This window comes from Oncorhynchus nerka, linkage group LG11 (assembly GCF_034236695.1).
Source record: "Oncorhynchus nerka isolate Pitt River linkage group LG11, Oner_Uvic_2.0, whole genome shotgun sequence".
Lineage (NCBI taxonomy): Eukaryota > Metazoa > Chordata > Actinopteri > Salmoniformes > Salmonidae > Oncorhynchus > Oncorhynchus nerka.
The window spans coordinates 698,048-725,141 of NC_088406.1; the positions used below are offsets into that span (position 1 = coordinate 698,048).

At 38.1% G+C, this 27,094-nt stretch overlaps 1 protein-coding gene across 1 annotated transcript; it reads left to right on the top strand.

Moving 5' to 3' along the window:
- Positions 1-2,841: 2,841 nt before the first annotated feature.
- On the top strand, positions 2,842-27,094 carry ttc36 (tetratricopeptide repeat domain 36). The gene is made up of 3 exons (XM_065024145.1): positions 2,842-3,019; positions 21,946-22,134; positions 26,710-27,094. Exons 1-3 carry the CDS (start codon positions 2,914-2,916, stop codon positions 26,976-26,978), a joined length of 564 nt encoding a protein of 187 aa, XP_064880217.1. The 5' UTR covers positions 2,842-2,913; the 3' UTR covers positions 26,979-27,094.

A 27,094-nucleotide genomic window follows, 5' to 3' on the forward strand; every position in this document is an offset into this window, starting at 1 on the left:
TAGAGGTCTGTCTGTCTCTCTACTGTAGTCAGTGGATGGCTGGTCAGGCAGCTAGAGGTCTGTCTGTCTCTCTACTGCAGTCAGTGGATGGCTGGTCAGGTAGCTAGAGGTCTGTCTGTCTCTCTACTGTAGTCAGTGGATGGCTGGTCAGGTAGCTAGAAGTCTGTCTGTCTCTCTACTGCAGTCAGTGGATGGCTGGTCAGGTAGCTAGAAGTCTGGCTGTCTCTCTACTGTAGTCAGTGGATGGCTGGTCAGGTAGCTAGAGGTCTGTCTGTCTCTCTACTGTAGTCAGGGGATTGGCTGGTCAGGTAGCTAGAGGTAGGTATTGTAGTGAGTGGACGGCTGGTCAGGTATACAGAGGACTGTCTACTGTAGTCAGGGGGTTGGCTGGGAAGGTAGCTGGAGGTCTGTCTACTGTAGTCAGGGGGTTGGCTGGTAAGGTAGCTGGAGGTCTGTCTACTGTAGTCAGGGGGTTGGCTGGTAAGGTAGCTGGAGGTCTGTCTAATGTAGTCAGGGGATTGGCTGGTAAGGTAGCTGGAGGTCTGTCTACTGTAGTCAGGGGGTTGGCTGGTAAGGTAGCTGGAGGTCTGTCTACTGTAGTCAGGGGGTTGGCTGGCCATGTAGCTAGAGGTCTGTATTGTAGTGAGTGGACGGCTGGTCAGGTATACAGAGGTCTGTCTACTGTAGTCAGGGGTTGGCTGGTAAGGTAGCTGGAGGTCTGTCTACTGTAGTCAGGGGGTTGGCTGGTAAGGTAGCTGGAGGTCTGTCTACTGTAGTCAGGGGGTTGGCTGGTAAGGTAGCTGGAGGTCTGTCTACTGTAGTCAGGGGGTTGGCTGGTAAGGTAGCTGGAGGTCTGTCTACTGTAGTCAGGGGGTTGGCTGGTAAGGTAGCTGGAGGTCTGTCTACTGTAGTCAGGGGGTTGGCTGGTAAGGTAGCTGGTCAGGTATACAGAGGTCTGTCTTTCTGTATGTCAGGAATATAGAGATCTGTCTTTCTGTCTGTCAGGTATATAGAGGTCTGTCTGGTCAGATATATAGAGGTCTGTATGGTCAGGTATATAGGGGGCTGTCTGGTCAGATATATAGAGGTCTGTCTGGTCAGATATATAGACGTCTGTCTTTCTGTCTGGTCAGGTATATAGAGACCTGACTGGTCAGATATATAGAGGTATGTCTGGTCAGGTGTATAGAGGTCTGTCTGGTCAGGTGTATAGAGGCCTGTCTGGTCAGGTATATAGAGGTCTGTCTGGTCAAATTTATAGAGGCCTGTCTGGTCAGATATATAGAGGCCTGTCTGGTCAGATATATAGAGGCCTGTCTGGTCAGATATATAGAGGCCTGTCTGGTCAAATTTATAGAGGCCTGTCTGGTCAAATTTATAGAGGCCTGTCTGGTCAAATTTATAGAGGCCTGTCCGGTCAGGTATATAGAGGCCTGTCTGGTCAGATACAGTATATAAAGATCTGTCTGGTCAGATATATAGAGGCCTGTCTGGTGAGGTATATGGAGGCCTGTCTGGTCAGGTATATAGAGGTATGTCTGGTCAGATATATAGAGGCCTGTCTGGTCAGGTATATAGAGGTCTGTCTGGTCAGGTATATAGAGGCCTGTCTGGTCAGATACAGTATATATATGTCTGTCTGGTCAGATATATAGAGGTCTTTCTGGTCAGTTATATAGAGGCCTGTCTGGTCAGTTATATAGAGGCCTGTCTGGTCAGATATATAGAGGCCTGTCTGGTCAGATATATAGAGGTCTGTCTGCTCAGTTATATAGAGGCCTGTCTGGTCAGTTATATAGAGGCCTGTCTGGTCAGGTATATAGAGGCCTGTCTGGTCAGATACAGTATATAGAGGTCTGTCTGGTCAGATATATAGAGGTCTTTCTGGTCAGTTATATAGAGGCCTGTCTGGTCAGTTATATAGAGGTCTGTCTGGTCAGATATATAGAGGCCTGTCTGGTCAGATATATAGAGGTCTGTCTGGTCAGATATACAGAGGCCTGTCTGGTCAGATATATAGAGGCCTGTCTGGTCAGGTATATAGAGGCCTGTCTGGTCAGGTATATAGAGGCCTGTCTGGTCAGATATATAGAGGCCTGTCTGGTCAGATATATAGAGGCCTGACTTGTCAGGTATATAGAGGCCTGTCTGGTCAGGTATATAGAGGCCTGTCTGGTCAGATATATAGAGGCCTGTCTGGTCAGGTATATAGAGGCCTGTCTGGTCAGGTATATAGAGGCCTGTCTGGTCAGGTATATAGAGGCCTGTCTGGTCAGATATATATAGAGGCCTGTCTGGTCAGGTATATAGAGGTCTGTCTCTTTGTGAATATGGAAACACATCTGGAAGAACAAAGATACTGTTGTAACTAAACTGTTAATGTTTCAGACTCCATATTTAATACACTTCATACATTTAACGTCACTATAATTGTGAAAGTGGCTGATCTTTACAGTCATGTACAAACAAGATACCTGTGTGTGTGTGTGTGTGTGTGTGTGTGTGTGTGTGTGTGTGTGTGTGTGTGTGTGTGTGTGTGAGAGAAACAGGAGCACTGCCTCCTCTATTCCAGCACCATTTAAACTTAAACATATAAACGTCTTCAAATCAACTTAGTCTGATACACTGAAAACAAACGTAAAAATATCCATTCAATGTTGCTCAATATCATGTGTCAGTGGGGATTTCTCTGTGTGCGTGTGTCCAGTGTTTCAAAGTATACACTCTCAGCAGAGTTAACCAAATACAGATGTCCTCTCTGCCCAATGATCTCAAAGTCTGCCTGTTTCCACCCCCTGCTTCGATTGGTTGAGGAGAAATCTGTGAGAATTTGAGCAGAAAATGCACCCCTCACCCACCACTTAGGATCGCAATTCCACTACTCTGCCTTCTGCTATCCACCCATCTGTAACAATGGCTTCAGCCCATGACAGAGCTGTACTTCAGGCCATCTTTAACCCCACCAGCCCTCCAGGAGACGTCCCTGGATTAAACCAAGAGGAGGAACTGACAGACGATGGTGAACACCTTTTTTTACAATGGATTTATCATGTGTGTTAGTAGTTATCATGTGTGTTAGTAGTTATCATGTGTGTTAGTAGTCATGTGTGTTAGTAGTCATGTGTGTTAGTAGTTATCGTGTGTGTTAGTAGTTATCGTGTGTGTTAGTAGTTATCATGTGTGTTAGTAGTCATGTGTGTTAGTAGTTATGTGTGTTAGTAGTTATCATGTGTGTTAGTAGTCAAGTGTGTTAGTAGTTATGTGTGTTAGTAGTTATCATGTGTGTTAGTAGTCATGTGTGTTAGTAGTTATGTGTGTTAGTAGTTATCATGTGTGTTAGTAGTCAAGTGTGTTAGTAGTTATGTGTGTTAGTAGTTATCATGTGTGTTAGTAGTCATGTGTGTTAGTAGTTATGTGTGTTAGTAGTTATCATGTGTGTTAGTAGTTATGTGTGTTAGTAGTCATGTGTGTTAGTAGTTATCATGTGTGTTAGTAGTTATCATGTGTGTTAGTAGTCATGTGTGTTAGTAGTCATGTGTGTTAGTAGTTATCATGTGTGTTAGTAGTTATGTGTGTTAGTAGTTATCATGTGTGTTAGTAGTTATCATGTGTGTTAGTAGTTATGTGTGTTAGTAGTTATCATGTGTGTTAGTAGTTATCATGTGTGTTAGTAGTTATGTGTGTTAGTAGTTATCATGTGTGTTAGTAGTTATGTGTGTTAGTAGTTATCATGTGTGTTAGTAGTTATCATGTGTGTTAGTAGTCATGTGTGTTAGTAGTTATCATGTGTGTTAGTAGTTATCATGTGTGTTAGTAGTTATCATGTGTGTTAGTAGTTATCATGTGTGTTAGTAGTTATCATGTGTGTTAGTAGTTATCATGTGTGTTAGTAGTTATCATGTGTGTTAGTAGTTATCATGTGTGTTAGTAGTTATCATGTGTGTTAGTAGTTATCATGTGTGTTAGTAGTTATCATGTGTGTTAGTAGTCATGTGTGTTAGTAGTCATGTGTGTTAGTAGTTATCATGTGTGTTAGTAGTTATCATGTGTGTTAGTAGTTATCATGTGTGTTAGTAGTCATGTGTGTTAGTAGTTATCATGTGTGTTAGTAGTTATCATGTGTGTTAGTAGTTATCATGTGTGTTAGTAGTTATCATGTGTGTTAGTAGTTATCATGTGTGTTAGTAGTTATCATGTGTGTTAGTAGTCATGTGTGTTAGTAGTCATGTGTGTTAGTAGTTATCATGTGTGTTAGTAGTTATCATGTGTGTTAGTAGTTATCATGTGTGTTAGTAGTTATCATGTGTGTTAGTAGTTATCATGTGTGTTAGTAGTCATGTGTGTTAGTAGTCATGTGTGTTAGTAGTCATGTGTGTTAGTAGTTATCATGTGTGTTAGTAGTCATGTGTGTTAGTAGTTATCATGTGTGTTAGTAGTTATCATGTGTGTTAGTAGTCATGTGTGTTAGTAGTTATCATGTGTGTTAGTAGTCATGTGTGTTAGTAGTTATCATGTGTGTTAGTAGTTATGTGTGTTTATCATGTGTTAGTAGTCATGTGTGTTAGTAGTCATGTGTGTTAGTAGTTATCATGTGTGTTAGTAGTTATCATGTGTGTTAGTAGTTATGTGTGTTAGTAGTCATGTGTGTTAGTAGTTATGTGTGTTAGTAGTTATCATGTGTGTTAGTAGTTATCATGTGTGTTAGTAGTCATGTGTGTTAGTAGTTATCATGTGTGTTAGTAGTTATCATGTGTGTTAGTAGTTATGTGTGTTAGTAGTTATCATGTGTTAGTAGTTATCATGTGTGTTAGTAGTTATGTGTGTTAGTAGTTATGTGTGTTAGTAGTCATGTGTGTTAGTAGTCATGTGTGTTAGTAGTTATCATGTGTGTTAGTAGTTATCATGTGTGTTAGTAGTTATCATGTGTGTTAGTAGTTATCATGTGTGTTAGTAGTTATCATGTGTGTTAGTAGTTATGTGTGTTAGTAGTTATCATGTGTGTTAGTAGTTATCATGTGTGTTAGTAGTTATCATGTGTGTTAGTAGTTATAATGTGTGTTAGTAGTTATGTGTGTTAGTAGTTATCATGTGTGTTAGTAGTTATGTGTGTTAGTAGTCATGTGTGTTAGTAGTCATGTGTGTTAGTAGTTATCATGTGTGTTAGTAGTTATCATGTGTGTTAGTAGTTATCATGTGTGTTAGTAGTTATCATGTGTGTTAGTAGTCATGTGTGTTAGTAGTTATCATGTGTGTTAGTAGTTAGTCATGTGTGTTAGTAGTTATCATGTGTGTTAGTAGTTATGTGTGTTAGTAGTTATCATGTGTGTTAGTAGTCATGTGTGTTAGTAGTTATCATGTGTGTTAGTAGTTATCATGTGTGTTAGTAGTTATCATGTGTGTTAGTAGTTATCATGTGTGTTAGTAGTTATGTGTGTTAGTAGTCATGTGTGTTAGTAGTTATCATGTGTGTTAGTAGTTATCATGTGTGTTAGTAGTCATGTGTGTTAGTAGTTATCATGTGTGTTAGTAGTTATGTGTGTTAGTAGTTATCATGTGTGTTAGTAGTTATCATGTGTGTTAGTAGTTATCATGTGTGTTAGTAGTTATCATGTGTGTTAGTAGTTATCATGTGTGTTAGTAGTTATCATGTGTGTTAGTAGTTATGTGTGTTAGTAGTCATGTGTGTTAGTAGTTATGTGTGTTAGTAGTCATGTGTGTTAGTAGTTATCATGTGTGTTAGTAGTTATCATGTGTGTTAGTAGTTATCATGTGTGTTAGTAGTTATGTGTGTTAGTAGTTATCATGTGTGTTAGTAGTCATGTGTGTTAGTAGTCATGTGTGTTAGTAGTTATCATGTGTGTTAGTAGTCATGTGTGTTAGTAGTTATCATGTGTGTTAGTAGTTATCATGTGTGTTAGTAGTCATGTGTGTTAGTAGTTATCATGTGTGTTAGTAGTTATCATGTGTGTTAGTAGTTATCATGTGTGTTAGTAGTCATGTGTGTTAGTAGTCATGTGTGTTAGTAGTCATGTGTGTTAGTAGTTATGTGTGTTAGTAGTCATGTGTGTTAGTAGTTATCATGTGTGTTAGTAGTTATGTGTGTTAGTAGTTATCATGTGTGTTAGTAGTCATGTGTGTTAGTAGTTATCATGTGTTAGTAGTTATCATGTGTGTTAGTAGTTATCATGTGTGTTAGTAGTTATCATGTGTTAGTAGTTATCATGTGTGTTAGTAGTTATCATGTGTGTTAGTAGTATCATGTGTGTTAGTAGTTATCATGTGTGTTAGTAGTAGTAGTTATCATGTGTGTTAGTAGTCATGTGTGTTAGTAGTTATCATGTGTGTTAGTAGTTATCATGTGTGTTAGTAGTTATCATGTGTGTTAGTAGTTATCATGTGTGTTAGTAGTTATGTGTGTTAGTAGTCATGTGTGTTAGTAGTTATCATGTGTGTTAGTAGTTATCATGTGTGTTAGTAGTTATCATGTGTGTTAGTAGTTATCATGTGTGTTAGTAGTTATGTGTGTTAGTAGTTATGTGTGTTAGTAGTCATGTGTGTTAGTAGTTATGTGTGTTAGTAGTTATCATGTGTGTTAGTAGTTATCATGTGTGTTAGTAGTTATCATGTGTGTTAGTAGTTATGTGTGTTAGTAGTTATCATGTGTGTTAGTAGTTATCATGTGTGTTAGTAGTCATGTGTGTTAGTAGTTATCATGTGTGTTAGTAGTCATGTGTGTTAGTAGTTATCATGTGTGTTAGTAGTTATCATGTGTGTTAGTAGTCATGTGTGTTAGTAGTCATGTGTGTTAGTAGTTATCATGTGTGTTAGTAGTCATGTGTGTTAGTAGTTATCATGTGTGTTAGTAGTTATCATGTGTGTTAGTAGTCATGTGTGTTAGTAGTTATCATGTGTGTTAGTAGTTATCATGTGTGTTAGTAGTCATGTGTGTTAGTAGTTATCATGTGTGTTAGTAGTTCATGTGTGTTAGTAGTTATCATGTAGTGTTATGTGTGTTAGTAGTCATGTGTGTTAGTAGTTATCATGTGTGTTAGTAGTCATGTGTGTTAGTAGTTATCATGTGTGTTAGTAGTTATCATGTGTGTTAGTAGTTAGTAGTCATGTGTGTTAGTAGTTATCATGTGTGTTAGTAGTCATGTGTGTTAGTAGTCATGTGTGTTAGTAGTTATCATGTGTGTTAGTAGTTATGTGTTGTGTTAGTAGTTATCATGTGTGTTAGTAGTTATCATGTGTTAGTAGTTATGTGTGTTAGTAGTTATCATGTGTGTTAGTAGTTATCATGTGTGTTAGTAGTTATGTGTGTTAGTAGTCATGTGTGTTAGTAGTTATCATGTGTGTTAGTAGTTATGTGTGTTAGTAGTCATGTGTGTTAGTAGTTATCATGTGTGTTAGTAGTTATGTGTGTTAGTAGTTATCATGTGTGTTAGTAGTTATCATGTGTGTTAGTAGTTATCATGTGTGTTAGTAGTCATGTGTGTTAGTAGTCATGTGTGTTAGTAGTTATCATGTGTGTTAGTAGTTATGTGTGTTAGTAGTTATCATGTGTGTTAGTAGTTATGTGTGTTAGTAGTTATCATGTGTGTTAGTAGTTATCATGTGTGTTAGTAGTTATCATGTGTGTTAGTAGTTATGTGTGTTAGTAGTTATCATGTGTGTTAGTAGTTATCATGTGTGTTAGTAGTTATCATGTGTGTTAGTAGTTATCATGTGTGTTAGTAGTTATCATGTGTGTTAGTAGTTATCATGTGTGTTAGTAGTCATGTGTGTTAGTAGTTATGTGTGTTAGTAGTTATCATGTGTGTTAGTAGTTATCATGTGTGTTAGTAGTTATCATGTGTGTTAGTAGTCATGTGTGTTAGTAGTCATGTGTGTTAGTAGTTATCATGTGTGTTAGTAGTCATGTGTGTTAGTAGTTATGTGTGTTAGTAGTTATCATGTGTGTTAGTAGTTATGTGTGTTAGTAGTCATGTGTGTTAGTAGTCATGTGTGTTAGTAGTTATCATGTGTGTTAGTAGTTATCATGTGTGTTAGTAGTCATGTGTCATGTGTGTTAGTAGTTGTGTTAGTAGTCATGTGTGTTAGTAGTTATGTGTGTTAGTAGTTATCATGTGTGTTAGTAGTTATCATGTGTGTTAGTAGTTATGTGTGTTAGTAGTCATGTGTGTTAGTAGTTATCATGTGTGTTAGTAGTTATCATGTGTGTTAGTAGTTATGTGTGTTAGTAGTTATCATGTGTGTTAGTAGTTATCATGTGTGTTAGTAGTTATCATGTGTGTTAGTAGTTATTGTGTGTGTTCATGTGTGTTAGTAGTTATCATGTGTGTTAGTAGTCATGTGTGTTAGTAGTTATCATGTGTGTTAGTAGTTATCATGTGTGTTAGTAGTTATGTGTGTTAGTAGTTATCATGTGTGTTAGTAGTTATGTGTGTTAGTAGTTATGTGTGTTAGTAGTTATGTGTGTTAGTAGTTATCATGTGTGTTAGTAGTTATGTGTGTTAGTAGTTATCATGTGTGTTAGTAGTTATGTGTGTTAGTAGTTATCATGTGTGTTAGTAGTTATCATGTGTGTTAGTAGTTATGTGTGTTAGTAGTTATCATGTGTGTTAGTAGTCATGTGTGTTAGTAGTTATCATGTGTGTTAGTAGTTATCATGTGTGTTAGTAGTCATGTGTGTTAGTAGTTATCATGTGTGTTAGTAGTTATCATGTGTGTTAGTAGTTATCATGTGTGTTAGTAGTTATCATGTGTTAGTTAGTTTAGTCATGTGTGTTAGTAGTTATCATGTGTGTTAGTAGTTATCATGTGTGTTAGTAGTTATGTGTGTTAGTAGTTATGTGTGTTAGTAGTTATCATGTGTGTTAGTAGTTATGTGTGTTAGTAGTTATCATGTGTGTTAGTAGTTATCATGTGTGTTAGTAGTTATCATGTGTGTTAGTAGTTATCATGTGTGTTAGTAGTTATGTGTGTTAGTAGTCATGTGTGTTAGTAGTTATCATGTGTGTTAGTAGTTATCATGTGTGTTAGTAGTTATCATGTGTGTTAGTAGTTATCATGTGTGTTAGTAGTTATCATGTGTGTTAGTAGTCATGTGTGTTAGTAGTTATCATGTGTGTTAGTAGTTATCATGTGTGTTAGTAGTTATCATGTGTGTTAGTAGTTCATGTGTGTTAGTGTGTGTTTAGTCATGTGTGTTAGTAGTCATGTGTGTTAGTAGTTATCATGTGTGTTAGTAGTTATCATGTGTGTTAGTAGTTATCATGTGTGTTAGTAGTTATCATGTGTGTTAGTAGTCATGTGTGTTAGTAGTCATGTGTGTTAGTAGTCATGTGTGTTAGTAGTTATCATGTGTGTTAGTAGTCATGTGTGTTAGTAGTTATCATGTGTGTTAGTAGTTATGTGTGTTAGTAGTCATGTGTGTTAGTAGTTATCATGTGTGTTAGTAGTTATGTGTGTTAGTAGTTATCATGTGTGTTAGTAGTCATGTGTGTTAGTAGTTATCATGTGTGTTAGTAGTTATCATGTGTGTTAGTAGTTATGTGTGTTAGTAGTTATCATGTGTGTTAGTAGTCATGTGTGTTAGTAGTCATGTGTGTTTAGTATGTGTGTTTATCATGTGTGTTAGTAGTTATCATGTGTTGTTAGTAGTTATCATGTGTGTTAGTAGTTATCATGTGTGTTAGTAGTTATCATGTGTGTTAGTAGTTATCATGTGTGTTAGTAGTCATGTGTGTTAGTAGTCATGTGTGTTAGTAGTTATCATGTGTGTTAGTAGTTATCATGTGTGTTAGTAGTTATCATGTGTGTTAGTAGTTATGTGTGTTAGTAGTTATGTGTGTAGTTATGTGTGTTAGTAGTTATCATGTGTGTTAGTAGTCATGTGTGTTAGTAGTTATCATGTGTGTTAGTAGTTATCATGTGTGTTAGTAGTTATCATGTGTGTTAGTAGTTATCATGTGTGTTAGTAGTCATGTGTGTTAGTAGTTATGTGTGTTAGTAGTTATCATGTGTGTTAGTAGTTATGTGTGTTAGTAGTTATCATGTGTGTTAGTAGTTATCATGTGTGTTAGTAGTTATGTGTGTTAGTAGTTATCATGTGTGTTAGTAGTTATGTGTGTTAGTAGTTATCATGTGTGTTAGTAGTCATGTGTGTTAGTAGTCATGTGTGTTAGTAGTTATCATGTGTGTTAGTAGTTATGTGTGTTAGTAGTTATGTGTGTTAGTAGTTATGTGTGTTAGTAGTTATCATGTGTGTTAGTAGTTATGTGTGTTAGTAGTATGTGTGTTATAGTGTGTTAGTAGTTATCATGTGTGTTAGTAGTTATGTGTGTTAGTAGTTATCATGTGTGTTAGTAGTTATCATGTGTGTTAGTAGTTATGTGTGTTATGTGTGTTAGTTCATGTGTGTTTAGTAGTTAGTAGTTATGTGTGTTAGTAGTTATCATGTGTGTTAGTAGTTATCATGTGTGTTAGTAGTTATCATGTGTGTTAGTAGTCATGTGTGTTAGTAGTTATCATGTGTGTTAGTAGTTATCATGTGTGTTAGTAGTCATGTGTGTTAGTAGTTATCATGTGTGTTAGTAGTTATGTGTGTTAGTAGTTATCATGTGTGTTAGTAGTTATCATGTGTGTTAGTAGTTCATGTGTGTTAGTAGTTATCATGTGTGTTAGTAGTTATCATGTGTGTTAGTAGTCATGTGTGTTAGTAGTTATCATGTGTGTTAGTAGTTATCATGTGTGTTAGTAGTCATGTGTGTTAGTAGTTATCATGTGTGTTAGTAGTTATCATGTGTGTTAGTAGTTATCATGTGTGTTAGTAGTATGTGTGTTAGTGTGTGTTAGTAGTCATGTGTGTTAGTAGTTATCATGTGTGTTAGTAGTCATGTGTGTTAGTAGTTATGTGTGTTAGTAGTTATGTGTGTTAGTAGTCATGTGTGTTAGTAGTTATGTGTGTTAGTAGTTATCATGTGTGTTAGTAGTTATCATGTGTGTTAGTAGTTATCATGTGTGTTAGTAGTCATGTGTGTTAGTAGTTATCATGTGTGTTAGTAGTCATGTGTGTTAGTAGTCATGTGTGTTAGTAGTTATCATGTGTGTTAGTAGTTATGTGTGTTAGTAGTTATCATGTGTGTTAGTAGTTATCATGTGTGTTAGTAGTTATCATGTGTGTTAGTAGTATGTGTGTTAGTAGTTATCATGTGTGTTAGTAGTTATGTGTGTTAGTAGTCATGTGTGTTAGTAGTTATGTGTGTTAGTAGTCATGTGTGTTAGTAGTCATGTGTGTTAGTAGTTATCATGTGTGTTAGTAGTCATGTGTGTTAGTAGTTATCATGTGTGTTAGTAGTTATCATGTGTGTTAGTAGTTATCATGTGTGTTAGTAGTTATGTGTGTTAGTAGTTATCATGTGTGTTAGTAGTTATGTGTGTTAGTAGTTATCATGTGTGTTAGTAGTCATGTGTGTTAGTAGTTATCATGTGTGTTATGTAGTTAGTAGTTATCATGTGTGTTAGTAGTTATCATGTGTGTTAGTAGTCATGTGTGTTAGTAGTTATCATGTGTGTTAGTAGTTATCATGTGTGTTAGTAGTTATGTGTGTTAGTAGTAGTCATGTGTGTTGTAGTTATGTGTGTTAGTAGTTCATGTGTGTTAGTAGTTATCATGTGTGTTAGTAGTTATCATGTGTGTTAGTAGTTATGTGTGTTATGTGTGTTAGTAGTTAGTTATGTGTGTTAGTAGTCATGTGTGTTAGTAGTTATCATGTGTGTTAGTAGTTATCATGTGTTAGTAGTCATGTGTGTTAGTAGTTATCATGTGTGTTAGTAGTTATCATGTGTGTTAGTAGTTATGTGTGTTAGTAGTTATGTGTGTTAGTAGTTATCATGTGTGTTAGTAGTTTCATGTGTGTTAGTAGTTATCATGTGTGTTAGTAGTCATGTGTGTTAGTAGTTATGTGTGTTAGTAGTTATCATGTGTAGTTATGTGTTAGTAGTTATCATGTGTGTTAGTAGTAGTCATGTGTGTTAGTAGTTATGTGTGTTAGTTAGTTATCATGTGTGTTAGTAGTTATCATGTGTGTTAGTAGTTATCATGTGTGTTAGTAGTTATGTGTGTTAGTAGTTATGTGTGTTAGTAGTTATCATGTGTGTTAGTAGTTATCATGTGTGTTAGTAGTCATGTGTGTTAGTAGTTATCATGTGTGTTAGTAGTTATGTGTGTTAGTAGTTATCATGTGTGTTAGTAGTTATCATGTGTGTTAGTAGTTATGTGTGTTAGTAGTTATCATGTGTGTTAGTAGTTATCATGTGTGTTAGTAGTTATCATGTGTTAGTAGTTATCATGTGTGTTAGTAGTTATGTGTGTTAGTAGTCATGTGTGTTTAGTATGTGTTAGTAGTCATGTGTGTTAGTAGTTATGTGTGTTAGTAGTTATCATGTGTGTTAGTAGTCATGTGTGTTAGTAGTTATCATGTGTGTTAGTAGTTATCATGTGTGTTAGTAGTTATCATGTGTGTTAGTAGTTATCATGTGTGTTAGTAGTTATGTGTGTTAGTAGTTATGTGTGTTAGTAGTTATGTGTGTTAGTAGTTATCATGTGTGTTAGTAGTTATGTGTGTTAGTAGTCATGTGTGTTAGTAGTCATGTGTGTTAGTAGTCATGTGTGTTAGTAGTTATGTGTGTTAGTAGTTATCATGTGTGTTAGTAGTTATCATGTGTGTTAGTAGTTATCATGTGTGTTAGTAGTTATCATGTGTTAGTAGTTAGTAGTAGTTATGTGTGTTAGTAGTTATGTGTGTTAGTAGTTATGTGTGTTAGTAGTTATCATGTGTGTTAGTAGTTATCATGTGTGTTAGTAGTTATCATGTGTGTTAGTAGTTATCATGTGTGTTAGTAGTTATCATGTGTGTTAGTAGTTATCATGTGTGTTAGTAGTTATCATGTGTGTTAGTAGTTATGTGTGTTAGTAGTCATGTGTGTTAGTAGTCATGTGTGTTAGTAGTTATGTGTGTTAGTAGTTATCATGTGTGTTAGTAGTCATGTGTGTTAGTAGTCATGTGTGTTAGTAGTTATCATGTGTGTTAGTAGTTATCATGTGTGTTAGTAGTTATCATGTGTGTTAGTAGTTATCATGTGTGTTAGTAGTTATGTGTGTTAGTAGTTATCATGTGTGTTAGTAGTTATCATGTGTGTTAGTAGTCATGTGTGTTAGTAGTTATCATGTGTGTTAGTAGTTATCATGTGTGTTAGTAGTTATCATGTGTGTTAGTAGTTATCATGTGTGTTAGTAGTTATCATGTGTGTTAGTAGTCAGTAGTTATGTGTGTTAGTAGTTATCATGTGTGTTAGTAGTTATCATGTGTGTTAGTAGTCATGTGTGTTAGTAGTTATCATGTGTGTTAGTAGTTATGTGTGTTAGTAGTCATGTGTGTTAGTAGTCATGTGTGTTAGTAGTTATCATGTGTGTTAGTAGTCATGTGTGTTAGTAGTTATGTGTGTTAGTAGTCATGTGTGTTAGTAGTAGTCATGTGTGTTAGTAGTCATGTGTGTTAGTAGTTATCATGTGTGTTAGTAGTTATGTGTGTTAGTAGTTATGTGTGTTAGTAGTTATCATGTGTGTTAGTAGTTATCATGTGTGTTAGTAGTTATGTGTGTTAGTAGTTATCATGTGTGTTAGTAGTTATGTGTGTTAGTAGTCATGTGTGTTAGTAGTTATCATGTGTGTTAGTAGTTATCATGTGTGTTAGTAGTTATGTGTGTTAGTAGTTATCATGTGTGTTAGTAGTTATCATGTGTGTTAGTAGTTATCATGTGTGTTAGTAGTTATCATGTGTGTTAGTAGTTAGTTATCATGTGTGTTAGTAGTTATCATGTGTGTTAGTAGTTATCATGTGTGTTAGTAGTTATCATGTGTGTTAGTAGTTATCATGTGTGTTAGTAGTTATGTGTGTTAGTAGTTATATGTGTGTTAGTAGTTATGTGTGTTAGTAGTTATCATGTGTGTTAGTAGTTCATGTGTGTTAGTAGTCATGTGTGTTAGTAGTTATCATGTGTGTTAGTAGTTATCATGTGTGTTAGTAGTTATCATGTGTGTTAGTAGTCATGTGTGTTAGTAGTTATCATGTGTGTTAGTAGTTATCATGTGTGTTAGTAGTTATCAGTTAGTAGTCATGTGTGTTAGTAGTTATCATGTGTGTTAGTAGTCATGTGTGTTAGTAGTCATGTGTGTTAGTAGTTATCATGTGTGTTAGTAGTTATGTGTGTTAGTAGTCATGTGTGTTAGTAGTCATGTGTGTTAGTAGTTATCATGTGTGTTAGTAGTCATGTGTGTTAGTAGTTATCATGTGTGTTAGTAGTTATGTGTGTTAGTAGTCATGTGTGTTAGTAGTTATGTGTGTTAGTAGTCATGTGTGTTAGTAGTTATCATGTGTGTTAGTAGTTATCATGTGTGTTAGTAGTTATGTGTGTTAGTAGTTATCATGTGTGTTAGTAGTCATGTGTGTTAGTAGTTATGTGTGTTAGTAGTTATGTGTGTTAGTAGTTATCATGTGTGTTAGTAGTTATCATGTGTGTTAGTAGTTATCATGTGTGTTAGTAGTTATGTGTCATGTTATCATGTGTTAGTAGTTATCATGTGTGTTAGTAGTCATGTGTGTTAGTAGTTATGTGTGTTAGTAGTTATCATGTGTGTTAGTAGTTCATGTGTGTTAGTAGTCATGTGTGTTAGTAGTATGTGTGTTTATCATGTGTGTTAGTAGTCATGTGTGTTAGTAGTTATCATGTGTGTTAGTAGTTATCATGTGTGTTAGTAGTTATCATGTGTGTTAGTAGTTATCATGTGTGTTAGTAGTTATCATGTGTGTTAGTAGTTATCATGTGTGTTAGTAGTTATCATGTGTGTTAGTAGTTATCATGTGTGTTAGTAGTTATCATGTGTGTTAGTAGTTATCATGTGTGTTAGTAGTTATCATGTGTGTTAGTAGTTATCATGTGTGTTAGTAGTTATCATGTGTGTTAGTAGTTATCATGTGTGTTTAGTAGTTAGTTATCATGTGTGTTAGTAGTTATCATGTGTGTTAGTAGTTATCATGTGTGTTAGTAGTTATCATGTGTGTTTAGTAGTCATGTGTGTTAGTAGTTATCATGTGTGTTTAGTATGTGTGTTATAGTTGTGTGTTAGTAGTCATGTGTGTTAGTAGTTATCATGTGTGTTAGTAGTTATCATGTGTGTTAGTAGTTATGTGTGTTAGTAGTTGTGTGTTAGTAGTTATGTGTGTTAGTAGTTATCATGTGTGTTAGTAGTTATCATGTGTGTTAGTAGTTAGTAGTCATGTGTGTTAGTAGTTATCATGTGTGTTAGTAGTTATCATGTGTGTTAGTAGTTATCATGTGTGTTAGTAGTCATGTGTGTTAGTAGTTATCATGTGTGTAGTTATCATGTGTGTTAGTAGTTATCATGTGTGTTAGTAGTTATCATGTGTGTTAGTAGTTATGTGTGTTAGTAGTTATGTGTGTGTTAGTAGTTATCATGTGTGTTAGTAGTATCATGTGTGTTAGTAGTTATCATGTGTGTAGTAGTTAGTTAGTCATGTGTGTTAGTAGTTATCATGTGTGTTAGTAGTTATCATGTGTGTTAGTAGTTATCATGTGTGTTAGTAGTTATCATGTGTGTTAGTAGTTATCATGTGTGTTAGTAGTCATGTGTGTTAGTAGTTATCATGTGTGTTAGTAGTTATGTGTGTTAGTAGTCATGTGTGTTAGTAGTCATGTGTGTTAGTAGTGTAGTAGTCATGTGTGTTAGTAGTTATCATGTGTGTTAGTAGTTATGTGTGTTTAGTATCATGTGTGTTAGTAGTAGTTAGTATCATGTGTGTTAGTCATGTGTGTTAGTAGTTATCATGTGTGTAGTAGTCATGTGTGTTAGTAGTTCATGTGTGTTAGTTCATGTGTGTTAGTTATCATGTGTGTTAGTAGTTCATGTGTGTTAGTAGTTATCATGTGTGTTAGTAGTTATCATGTGTGTTAGTAGTTATGTGTGTTAGTAGTCATGTGTGTTAGTAGTTATCATGTGTGTTAGTAGTTATCATGTGTGTTAGTAGTCATGTGTGTTAGTAGTCATGTGTGTTAGTAGTTATCATGTGTGTTAGTAGTCATGTGTGTTAGTAGTTATCATGTGTGTTAGTAGTTATCATGTGTGTTAGTAGTTATCATGTGTGTTAGTAGTCATGTGTGTTAGTAGTTATGTGTGTTAGTAGTTATCATGTGTGTTAGTAGTTATGTGTGTAGTTATGTGTGTTAGTAGTTATCATGTGTGTTAGTAGTATCATGTGTGTTAGTAGTTATCATGTGTGTTAGTAGTTATGTGTGTTAGTAGTTATGTGTGTTAGTAGTTATGTGTGTGTTAGTAGTTATCATGTGTGTTAGTAGTCATGTGTGTTAGTAGTTATCATGTGTGTTAGTAGTATCATGTGTTAGTAGTTATATGTGTTAGTAGTTATCATGTGTTAGTAGTTATCATGTGTGTTAGTAGTTATCATGTGTGTTAGTAGTTTCATGTGTGTTAGTAGTTATCATGTGTGTTAGTAGTTATCATGTGTGTTAGTAGTTATCATGTGTGTTAGTAGTTATGTGTGTTAGTAGTTATGTGTGTTAGTAGTCATGTGTGTTAGTAGTCATGTGTGTTAGTAGTTATCATGTGTGTTAGTAGTCATGTGTGTTAGTAGTTATCATGTGTGTTAGTAGTCATGTGTGTTAGTAGTCATGTGTGTTAGTAGTTATCATGTGTGTTAGTAGTTATCATGTGTGTTAGTAGTCATGTGTGTTAGTAGTCATGTGTGTTAGTAGTTATCATGTGTGTTAGTAGTCATGTGTGTTAGTAGTTATCATGTGTGTTAGTAGTTATCATGTGTGTTAGTAGTTATGTGTGTTAGTAGTGTGTTAGTAGTTATCATGTGTGTTAGTAGTTATCATGTGTGTTAGTAGTTATCATGTGTGTTAGTAGTTATCATGTGTGTTAGTAGTCATGTGTGTTAGTAGTTATCATGTGTGTTAGTAGTTATGTGTGTTAGTAGTCATGTGTGTTAGTAGTTATCATGTGTGTTAGTAGTTATCATGTGTGTTAGTAGTTATCATGTGTGTTAGTAGTCATGTGTGTTAGTAGTTATCATGTGTGTTAGTAGTCATGTGTGTTAGTAGTTATCATGTGTGTTAGTAGTTATCATGTGTGTTAGTAGTTATCATGTGTGTTAGTAGTCATGTGTGTAGTTAGTAGTTATCATAGTGTGTTAGTAGTTATGTGTGTTAGTAGTTCATGTGTGTTAGTAGTTATCATGTGTGTTAGTAGTTAGTATCATGTGTGTTAGTAGTCATGTGTGTTAGTAGTTATCATGTGTGTTAGTAGTTATCATGTGTGTTAGTAGTCATGTGTGTTAGTAGTTATCATGTGTGTTAGTAGTCATGTGTGTTAGTAGTCATGTGTGTTAGTAGTCATGTGTGTTAGTAGTTATCATGTGTGTTAGTAGTTATCATGTGTGTTAGTAGTTATCATGTGTGTTAGTAGTATCATGTGTGTTAGTAGTATCATGTGTTAGTAGTTATCATGTGTGTTAGTAGTTATCATGTGTGTTAGTAGTATCATGTGTGTTAGTAGTCATGTGTGTTAGTAGTTATCATGTGTGTTAGTAGTTATCATGTGTGTTAGTAGTTATCATGTGTGTTAGTAGTTATCATGTGTGTTAGTAGTTATCATGTGTGTTAGTAGTTATGTGTGTTAGTAGTCATGTGTGTTAGTAGTTATCATGTGTGTTAGTAGTTATCATGTGTGTTAGTAGTTATGTGTGTTAGTAGTTATCATGTGTGTTAGTAGTATGTGTGTTAGTAGTCATGTGTGTTAGTAGTTATCATGTGTGTTAGTAGTCATGTGTGTTAGTAGTCATGTGTGTTAGTAGTTATCATGTGTGTTAGTAGTTATGTGTGTTAGTAGTTATCATGTGTGTTAGTAGTTATCATGTGTGTTAGTAGTTATCATGTGTGTTAGTAGTTATCATGTGTGTTAGTAGTTATCATGTGTGTTAGTAGTTATCATGTGTGTTAGTAGTTATCATGTGTGTTAGTAGTTATGTGTGTTAGTAGTTATCATGTGTGTTAGTAGTTATCATGTGTGTTAGTAGTTATCATGTGTTATGTTATGTGTGTTAGTAGTTATGTGTGTTAGTAGTTATGTGTGTTAGTAGTTATCATGTGTGTTAGTAGTCATGTGTGTTAGTAGTCATGTGTGTTAGTAGTCATGTGTGTTAGTAGTTATCATGTGTGTTAGTAGTCATGTGTGTTAGTAGTTATCATGTGTGTTAGTAGTTATCATGTGTGTTAGTAGTTATGTGTGTTAGTAGTTCATGTGTGTTAGTAGTCATGTGTGTTAGTAGTTATCATGTGTGTTAGTAGTTATGTGTGTTAGTAGTTATCATGTGTTAGTAGTTATCATGTTAGTAGTCATGTGTGTTAGTATCATGTGTGTTAGTAGTTATGTGTGTTAGTAGTTATATGTGTTATAGTTATCATGTGTAGTTATCATGTGTGTTAGTAGTTATGTGTGTTAGTAGTTATCATGTGTGTTAGTAGTCATGTGTGTTAGTAGTTATCATGTGTGTTAGTAGTTATCATGTGTGTTAGTAGTTATGTGTGTTAGTAGTTATCATGTGTGTTAGTAGTCATGTGTGTTAGTAGTCATCATGTGTGTTAGTAGTCATGTGTGTTAGTAGTCATGTGTGTTAGTAGTTATCATGTGTGTTAGTAGTCATGTGTGTTAGTAGTTATGTGTGTTAGTAGTTATCATGTGTGTTAGTAGTTATGTGTGTTAGTAGTTATCATGTGTGTTAGTAGTTATCATGTGTGTTAGTAGTTATCATGTGTGTTAGTAGTTATCATGTGTGTTAGTAGTTATGTGTGTTAGTAGTTATCATGTGTGTTAGTAGTCATGTGTGTTAGTAGTTATCATGTGTTAGTTATGTGTGTTAGTATCATGTGTGTTAGTAGTTATGTGTGTTAGTAGTTATCATGTGTGTTAGTAGTTATCATGTGTGTTAGTAGTCATGTGTGTTAGTAGTTATCATGTGTGTTAGTAGTTATCATGTGTGTTAGTAGTCATGTGTGTTAGTAGTTATGTGTGTTAGTAGTTATCATGTGTGTTAGTAGTCATGTGTGTTAGTAGTTATCATGTGTGTTAGTAGTTATCATGTGTGTTAGTAGTTATCATGTGTGTTAGTAGTCATGTGTGTTAGTAGTTATCATGTGTGTTAGTAGTCATGTGTGTTAGTAGTTATGTGTGTTAGTAGTTATCATGTGTGTTAGTAGTCATGTGTGTTAGTAGTTATCATGTGTGTTAGTAGTCATGTGTGTTAGTAGTTATGTGTTGTTAGTTAGTTATGTGTGTTAGTAGTTGTCATGTGTGTTAGTAGTTATCATGTGTGTTAGTAGTTATGTGTGTTAGTAGTTATCATGTGTGTTAGTAGTTATCATGTGTGTTAGTAGTTATCATGTGTGTTAGTAGTTATCATGTGTGTGTTAGTATGTGTTAGTAGTTATCATGTGTGTTAGTAGTTATCATGTGTGTTAGTAGTTATCATGTGTGTTAGTAGTTATCATGTGTGTTAGTAGTTATCATGTGTGTTAGTAGTTATCATGTGTTAGTAGTTATGTGTCAGTGTTATCATGTGTGTTAGTAGTTATGTGTGTCATGTGTGTTAGTAGTCATGTGTGTTAGTAGTTATCATGTGTGTTAGTAGTTATTATAGTGTGTGTGTTAGTAGTTATCATGTGTGTTAGTAGTTTATGTGTGTTAGTAGTTATCATGTGTGTTAGTAGTTATCATGTGTGTTAGTGTTGTTAGTTAGTAGTTATCATGTGTGTTAGTAGTTATCATGTGTGTTAGTAGTTATCATGTGTGTTAGTAGTTATGTGTTAGTGTTATGTGTGTTAGTAGTGTGTTAGTAGTTGTGTTAGTGTTGGTGGTTATCATGTGTGTTGGTGGTTGTGTGTGTTGGTGGCTGTTGTGTGTGTTGGTGGCTGTTGTGTGTGTTGGTGGTTGTTGTGTTGTGTTGGTGGCTGTTGTGTGTGTTGGTGGTTGTTGTGTGTGTTGGTGGTTGTCGTGTGTTGGTGGTTGTGTGTGTTGGTGGTTGTGTGTGTTGGTGGTTGTTGTGTGTGTTGGTGGTTGTTGTGTGTGTTGGTGGCTGTTGTGTGTGTTGGTGGCTGTTGTGTGTGTTGGTGGTTGTTGTGTGTGTTGGTGGTTGTTGTGTGTGTTGGTGGTTGTTGTGTGTGTTGGTGGTTGTCGTGTGTTGGTGGTTGTGTGTGTTGGTGGTTGTGTGTGTTGGTGGTTGTTGTGTGTGTTGGTGGTTGTTGTGTGTGTTGGTGGCTGTTGTGTGTGTTGGTGGCTGTTGTGTGTGTTGGTGGTTGTTGTGTGTGTTGGTGGTTGTTGTGTGTGTTGGTGGTTGTTGTGTGTGTTGGTGGTTGTCGTGTGTTGGTGGTTGTGTGTGTTGGTGGTTGTGTGTGTTGGTGGTTGTTGTGTTGGTTGGTGTTGTTGTTGGTGGTTGTTGTGTGTGTTGGTGGTTGTTGTGTGTGTTGGTGGTTGTCGTGTGTTGGTTTGTCGTGTGTTGGTGGTTGTGTGTGTTGGCGGTTGTGTGTGTTGGTGGTTGTCTTGTGTGTTGGTGGTTGTGTGTGTTGGTGGTTGTCGTGTGTTGGTTGTTGTGTGTGTTGGTGGTTGTCTTTTGTATTGGTGGTTGTCGTGTGTTGGTGGTTGTCGTGTGTTGGTGGTTGTCGTGTGTTGGTGGTTGTCTTGTGTGTTGGTCGTTGTCGTGTGTGTTGGTTGTCTTGTGTGTTGGTGGTTGTCTTGTGTGTTGGTGGTTGTCGTGTGTTGGTGGTTATCATGTGTGTTAGTAGTTATCATGTTGTGTTGGTGGTTGTCGTGTGTTGGTGGTTGTCGTGTGTGTTGGTGGTTGTCGTGTGTGTTGGTGGTTGTCTTGTGTTGGTTTGTCGTGTGTTGGTGGTTGTGTGTGTTGGCGGTTGTGTGTGTTGGTGGTTGTCTTGTGTGTTGGTGGTTGTGTGTGTTGGTGGTTGTCGTGTGTTGGTGGTTGTCGTGTGTTGGTGGTTGTCTTGTGTGTTGGTCGTTGTCGTGTGTTGGTGGTTGTCTTGTGTGTTGGTGGTTGTCGTGTGTTGGTGGTTGTCGTGTGTGTTGGTGGTTGTCGTGTGTGTTGGTGGTTGTGTGTGTTGTTGGTTGTCGTGTGTTGGTGGTTGTGTGTGTTGGTGGTTGTCTTGTGTGTGTTGGTGGTTGTTGTGTGTGTTGGTGGTTGTGTGTTGGTGGTGTTGTGTGGTTGTGGTTGTCGTGTGTGTTGGTGGTTGTTGTGTGTGTTGGTGGTTGTCGTGTGTGTTGGTGGTTTTCGTGTGTTGGTGGTTGTCGTGTGTTGGTGGTTGTTGCTTGTGTTGGTGGTTGTCTTGTGTGTTGGTGGGTGTTGTGTGTTGGTGGTTGTCTTGTGTGTTGGTGGTTGTTGTGTGTTGGTGGTTGTCTTGTGTGTTGGTGGTTGTTGTGTGTGTTGGTGGTTGTCGTGTGTGTTGGTGGTTTTCGTGTGTTGGTGGTCGTCGTGTGTTGGTGGTTGTCGTGTGTTGGTGGTTGTTGTGTGTTGGTGGTTGTCTTGTGTGTTGGTGGTTGTTGTGTGTTGGTGGTTGTCTTGTGTGTTGGTGGTTGTCGTGTGTTGGGGTGATGTGCTGTTTCATGTTCATCATTTTGTAACATATTATATTATTATATTATTCTGACTCCAGAGCATTTCAAAACTGGATTATTCCTGTGTGTATGAATGTCTGGTGACACCACTGTTATTGTTGTCCAGTCTTCTATACCATAACACCTGTCATTCCATTAGAACACTGTTTATCTGTCTCCTCCAGACAGTGGCTTTGAGGTTGGGCTACTACAGCAGGTCAAAGAGCTGGAGATGGAGGGGGTTGCAGCAGCAGAGGCTGGGGATCTACCCACAGCTCTGGAATGGTTCAGCCAGGCCATAGACACACTGCCGCAGAGAGCCTCTGGCTACAACAACAGGGCCCAGACCAGACGACTCCAGGAGGACACAGAAGGTAGTAGGCTGCTGAGGCCACCTATACAGTGGCTTGGGAAACTATTCACCCCCTTGGCATTTCTTCTATTTTGTTTTCTTACAACCTGGAATTAAATGGATTTTTGGTGTATTTGTATCATTTGATTTACTCAACACACTTTGAAGATGCCATTTTTTTTTATTGTGAAACAAACAAGAAATCAGACAAAAAACTAAAAACTTGAGCTTGGATAACAATTCACCCCCTCAAAGTCTGTAACGGCTTTCTTGTGGTGAAGGAGAGTCGGACCAAAATGCAGTGTGATGATGATTCATGATATTTTAATGAAGGAAAAAACTATACATGAAGATAATGAAATGTGAAAACCGAAACAGCCCTATCTGGTGCAAACACAAAGACAGGAACAATCACCCACAAAACACTCAAAGAATATGGCTGCCTAAATATGGTTCCCAATCAGAGACAACGATAACCACCTGCCTCTGATTGAGAACCACTCCAGACAGCCATAGACTTTGCTAGATACCCCCACTAAGCCACACACCCAACACCCCACAAAACCCCAAGACAAAACACACCACAATAAACCCATGTCACACCCCGGCCTGACCAAATAAATAAAGACAAACACAATATACTTCAACCAGGGCGTGACAAAGTCAATACTTTTTAGAGCCACCTTTTCTTTTTGGGGTAAGCTTGGCACATCTAGCCACCGCAATTTTTTCCCCATTCTTCAAGGCAAAACTGCTCCAGCTCCTTCAAGTTGGATGGGTTCCGCTGGTGTACAGCAATCTTTAAGTCATACCACAGATTCTCAATTGGCTTGAGGTCTGAGCTTTGACTAGGCCATTCCAAGACATTTAAATGTTTCCCCTTAAACCGCTCGAGTGTTGCTTTAGCAGGATGTTTAGGGTCATTGTCCTGCTGGAAGGTGATCCTCCATCCAAGTCTCAAATCTCTTGAAGACTGAAACAGGTTTCCCTCAAGAATTTCCCTGTATTTAGTGCCATCCATCATTCCTTCAATTCTGACGAGTTTCCCAATCCCTGCCGATGAAAAACATCCCCACAGCATGATGCTGCCACCACCATGCTCCACCTTCGGGGTGGTATTCCTGGGGTGATGAGAGGTGTTGTGTTTGCGCCAGATTTCCTTGATGGCCAAAAAAATACATTTTAGTCTCATCTGACCAGACCTTCTTCCATTTTTTTGGTATTTTTTTTTGTTACCTTTATTTAACTAGGCAAGTCAGTTAAGAACAAATTCTTATTTTCAATGACGGCCTAGGAACAGTGGGTTAACTGCCTTGTTCATATGGTTGGGGAGTCTCCCACATACCTTTTGGGGAACACCAAACATGTTTACTTATTTTCTTCTGGCCACTCCTCCGTAAAGCCCAGCTCTGTGGAGTGTATGGCTTAAAGTGGCCCTATGGACAGATACTCCAATCTCCGCAGTGGAGCTTTGCAGCTCCTTCAGGGTTATATTTGGTTTCCTTGTTGCCTCTCTGATTAATGCCCTCCTTGCCTGGTCTGTGAGATTTGGTGGGCGACCCTCTCTTGGCAGGTTTGTTGTGGTGCCATATTCTTTCAATTTTGTTAATGGTGCCGCATGCTTGGTGGTGCCCTTTGCTTAGTGGAGAAGTCCTTGGTCTTCATGGTGCTGCTTCTGAAAGTCCCCAGAAAGGCCCCAGACTCTGAACAGGTGTATATATACTGAGATCATGTGACAGATCATGTGACACTTAGATTGCACACAGGTGGACTTTATTTAACTAATTATGTGACTTCTGAAGGTAATTGGTTGCACCAGATCTTATTTAGGTGCTTCAAGGGGTGAATGCATATACACGTACCACTTTCCGTTTTTGAAGTTTTTTTTTCCACTTCACCAATTTGGACTATTTTGTGTCTGTCCATTACATGAAATCTAAATAGAAATCTATTTATATTACAGGTTGTAATGCAACAAAATAGGAAAAACGCCAAGCGGGTGAATACTTTTGCAAGGCATTGTAGAAGGGCCAGTCACCATACTTTTCACTTTCATATCACCCACTATGCAGCTTTCCATTGTGGTTTACAATCGACATAATTTACAGTTACCTTATTTCAGTACGTTACAGTACGTTATGAAATATGTCTCTGAAATCAACCACATGCGGTGACAGTGTTCTACCTAATATACATTTATGGGGATTTTTGTGATCATATCAACCACATTTTCATCTTAAAACCACATGTCCTTGAAAGTAACCCTGTTAATGTCTACATACAAACACTTGTTCTCGCCGCTTGCATCATCTGTGGCTTCTGTATTCCTCCAGGAGCCCTAGAGGACCTGGAGCTTATCGTTATCTATGGGTTCTGTTCTCCTCCAGGAGCCCTAGAGGACCTGGAGCTTATCGTTATCTATGGGTTCTGTATTCCTCCAGGAGCCCTAGAGGACCTGGAGCTTATCGTTATCTATGGGTTCTGTATTCCTCCAGGAGCCCTAGAGGACCTGGAGCTTATCGTTATCTATGGGTTCTGTTCTCCTCCAGGAGCCCTAGAGGACCTGGAGCTTATTATTATCTGTGGGTTCTGTATTCCTCCAGGAGCCCTAGAGGACCTGGAGCTTATCATTATCTATGGGTTCTGTATTCCTCCAGGAGCCCTAGAGGACCTGGAGCTTATCATTATCTATGGGTTCTGTATTCCTCCAGGAGCCCTAGAGGACCTGGAGCTTATCATTATCTATGGGTTCTGTATTCCTCCAGGAGCCCTAGAGGACCTGGAGCTTATCATTATCTATGGGTTCTGTATTCCTCCAGGAGCCCTAGAGGACCTGGAGCTTATCGTTATCTATGGGTTCTGTATTCCTCCAGGAGCCCTAGAGGACCTGGAGCTTATCATTATCTATGGGTTCTGTATTCCTCCAGGAGCCCTAGAGGACCTGGAGCTTATCATTATCTATGGGTTCTGTATTCCTCCAGGAGCCCTAGAGGACCTGGAGCTTATCGTTATCTATGGGTTCTGTTCTCCTCCAGGAGCCCTAGAGGACCTGGAGATGGGTTCTGTATTCCTCCAGGAGCCCTAGAGGACCTGGAGCTTATCGTTATCTATGGGTTCTGTATTCCTCCAGGAGCCCTAGAGGACCTGGAGGTATCTATGGGTTCTGTATTCCTCCAGGAGCCCTAGAGGACCTGGAGCTTATCATTATCTATGGGTTCTGTATTCCTCCAGGAGCCCTAGAGGACCTGGAGCTTATCGTTATCTATGGGTTCTGTTCTCCTCCAGGAGCCCTAGAGGACCTGGAGCTTATTATTATCTGTGGGTTCTGTATTCCTCCAGGAGCCCTAGAGGACCTGGAGCTTATTATTATCTGTGGGTTCTGTACTCCTCCAGGAGCCCTAGAGGACCTGGAGCTTATTATTATCTGTGGGTTCTGTTTTCCTCCAGGAGCCCTAGAGGACCTGGAGCTTATCTATGGGTTCTGTATTCCTCCAGGAGCCCTAGAGGACCTGGAGGTATCTATGGGTTCTGTATTCCTCCAGGAGCCCTAGAGGACCTGGAGCTTATCTATGGGTTCTGTTCTCCTCCAGGAGCCCTAGAGGACCTGGAGCTTATCATTATCTATGGGTTCTGTATTCCTCCAGGAGCCCTAGAGGACCTGGAGCTTATCATTATCTATGGGTTCTGTATTCCTCCAGGAGTAGAGGACCTGGAGCTGTTATCTATGGGTTCTGTTCTCCTCCAGGAGCCCTAGAGGACCTGGAGCTTATCATTATCTATGGGTTCTGTATTCCTCCAGGAGCCCTAGAGGACCTGGAGCTTATCGTTATCTATGGGTTCTGTATTCCTCCAGGAGCCCTAGAGGACCTGGAGCTTATCATTATCTATGGGTTCTGTATTCCTCCAGGAGCCCTAGAGGACCTGGAGCTTATCATTATCTATGGGTTCTGTATTCCTCCAGGAGCCCTAGAGGACCTGGAGGATGGGTTCTGTTCTCCTCCAGGAGCCCTAGAGGACCTGGAGCTTATTATTATCTGTGGGTTCTGTATTCCTCCAGGAGCCCTAGAGGACCTGGAGCTTATTATTATCTGTGGGTTCTGTACTCCTCCAGGAGCCCTAGAGGACCTGGAGCTTATTATTATCTGTGGGTTCTGTTTTCCTCCAGGAGCCCTAGAGGACCTGGAGCTTATCATTATCTATGGGTTCTGTATTCCTCCAGGAGCCCTAGAGGACCTGGAGCTTATTATTATCTGTGGGTTCTGTATTCCTCCAGGAGCCCTAGAGGACCTGGAGCTTATCATTATCTGTGGGTTCTGTATTCCTCCAGGAGCCCTAGAGGACCTGGAGCTTATTATTATCTGTGGGTTCTGTATTCCTCCAGGAGCCCTAGAGGACCTGGAGCTTATCATTATCTATGGGTTCTGTATTCCTCCAGGAGCCCTAGAGGACCTGGAGCTTATTATTATCTGTGGGTTCTGTATTCCTCCAGGAGCCCTAGAGGACCTGGAGCTTATTATTATCTGTGGGTTCTGTACTCCTCCAGGAGCCCTAGAGGACCTGGAGCTTATTATTATCTGTGGGTTCTGTTTTCCTCCAGGAGCCCTAGAGGACCTGGAGCGTGCCATCGCTCTGAGTGGGGGTGTAGGGCGTACAGCGTGTCAGGCTCTGGTCCAGAGAGGCTTGCTGCTGAGGCTGGCCTGCCAGGATGATAAGGCCCGGGAGGACTTCAAGAGGGCAGCCGTCCTGGGCAGTGAGTTCGCCCGGCAACAGGTAGTGGTTCTGAATCCGTACGCTGCCCTCTGCAACCGCATGCTGACGGAGGTCATCAACAAGCTACGCAACCCGGAGGTGTCAGAGACACAGTAGTCAAAGGACAAGACTTACCACCCCAACACTGGCAAACCAAATACATTTGTATCACTTGTGCATGCATTAATTGTTGTCTTGAGAAATGAATTAATAAACGTTTACGTTTTATTGAA

Excerpts from the sequence above, each read along its gene's own strand:
- ttc36 (XM_065024145.1), top strand. The coding sequence starts at position 2,914 with ATGGCTTCAGCCCATGACAGAGCTGTACTTCAGGCCATCTTTAACCCC. Across the intron at positions 3,020-21,945 it reads GGAGGAACTGACAGACGATG|ACAGTGGCTTTGAGGTTGGG; the intron begins GTGAACACCTTT and ends TGTCTCCTCCAG. Across the intron at positions 22,135-26,709 it reads ACTCCAGGAGGACACAGAAG|GAGCCCTAGAGGACCTGGAG; the intron begins GTAGTAGGCTGC and ends GTTTTCCTCCAG.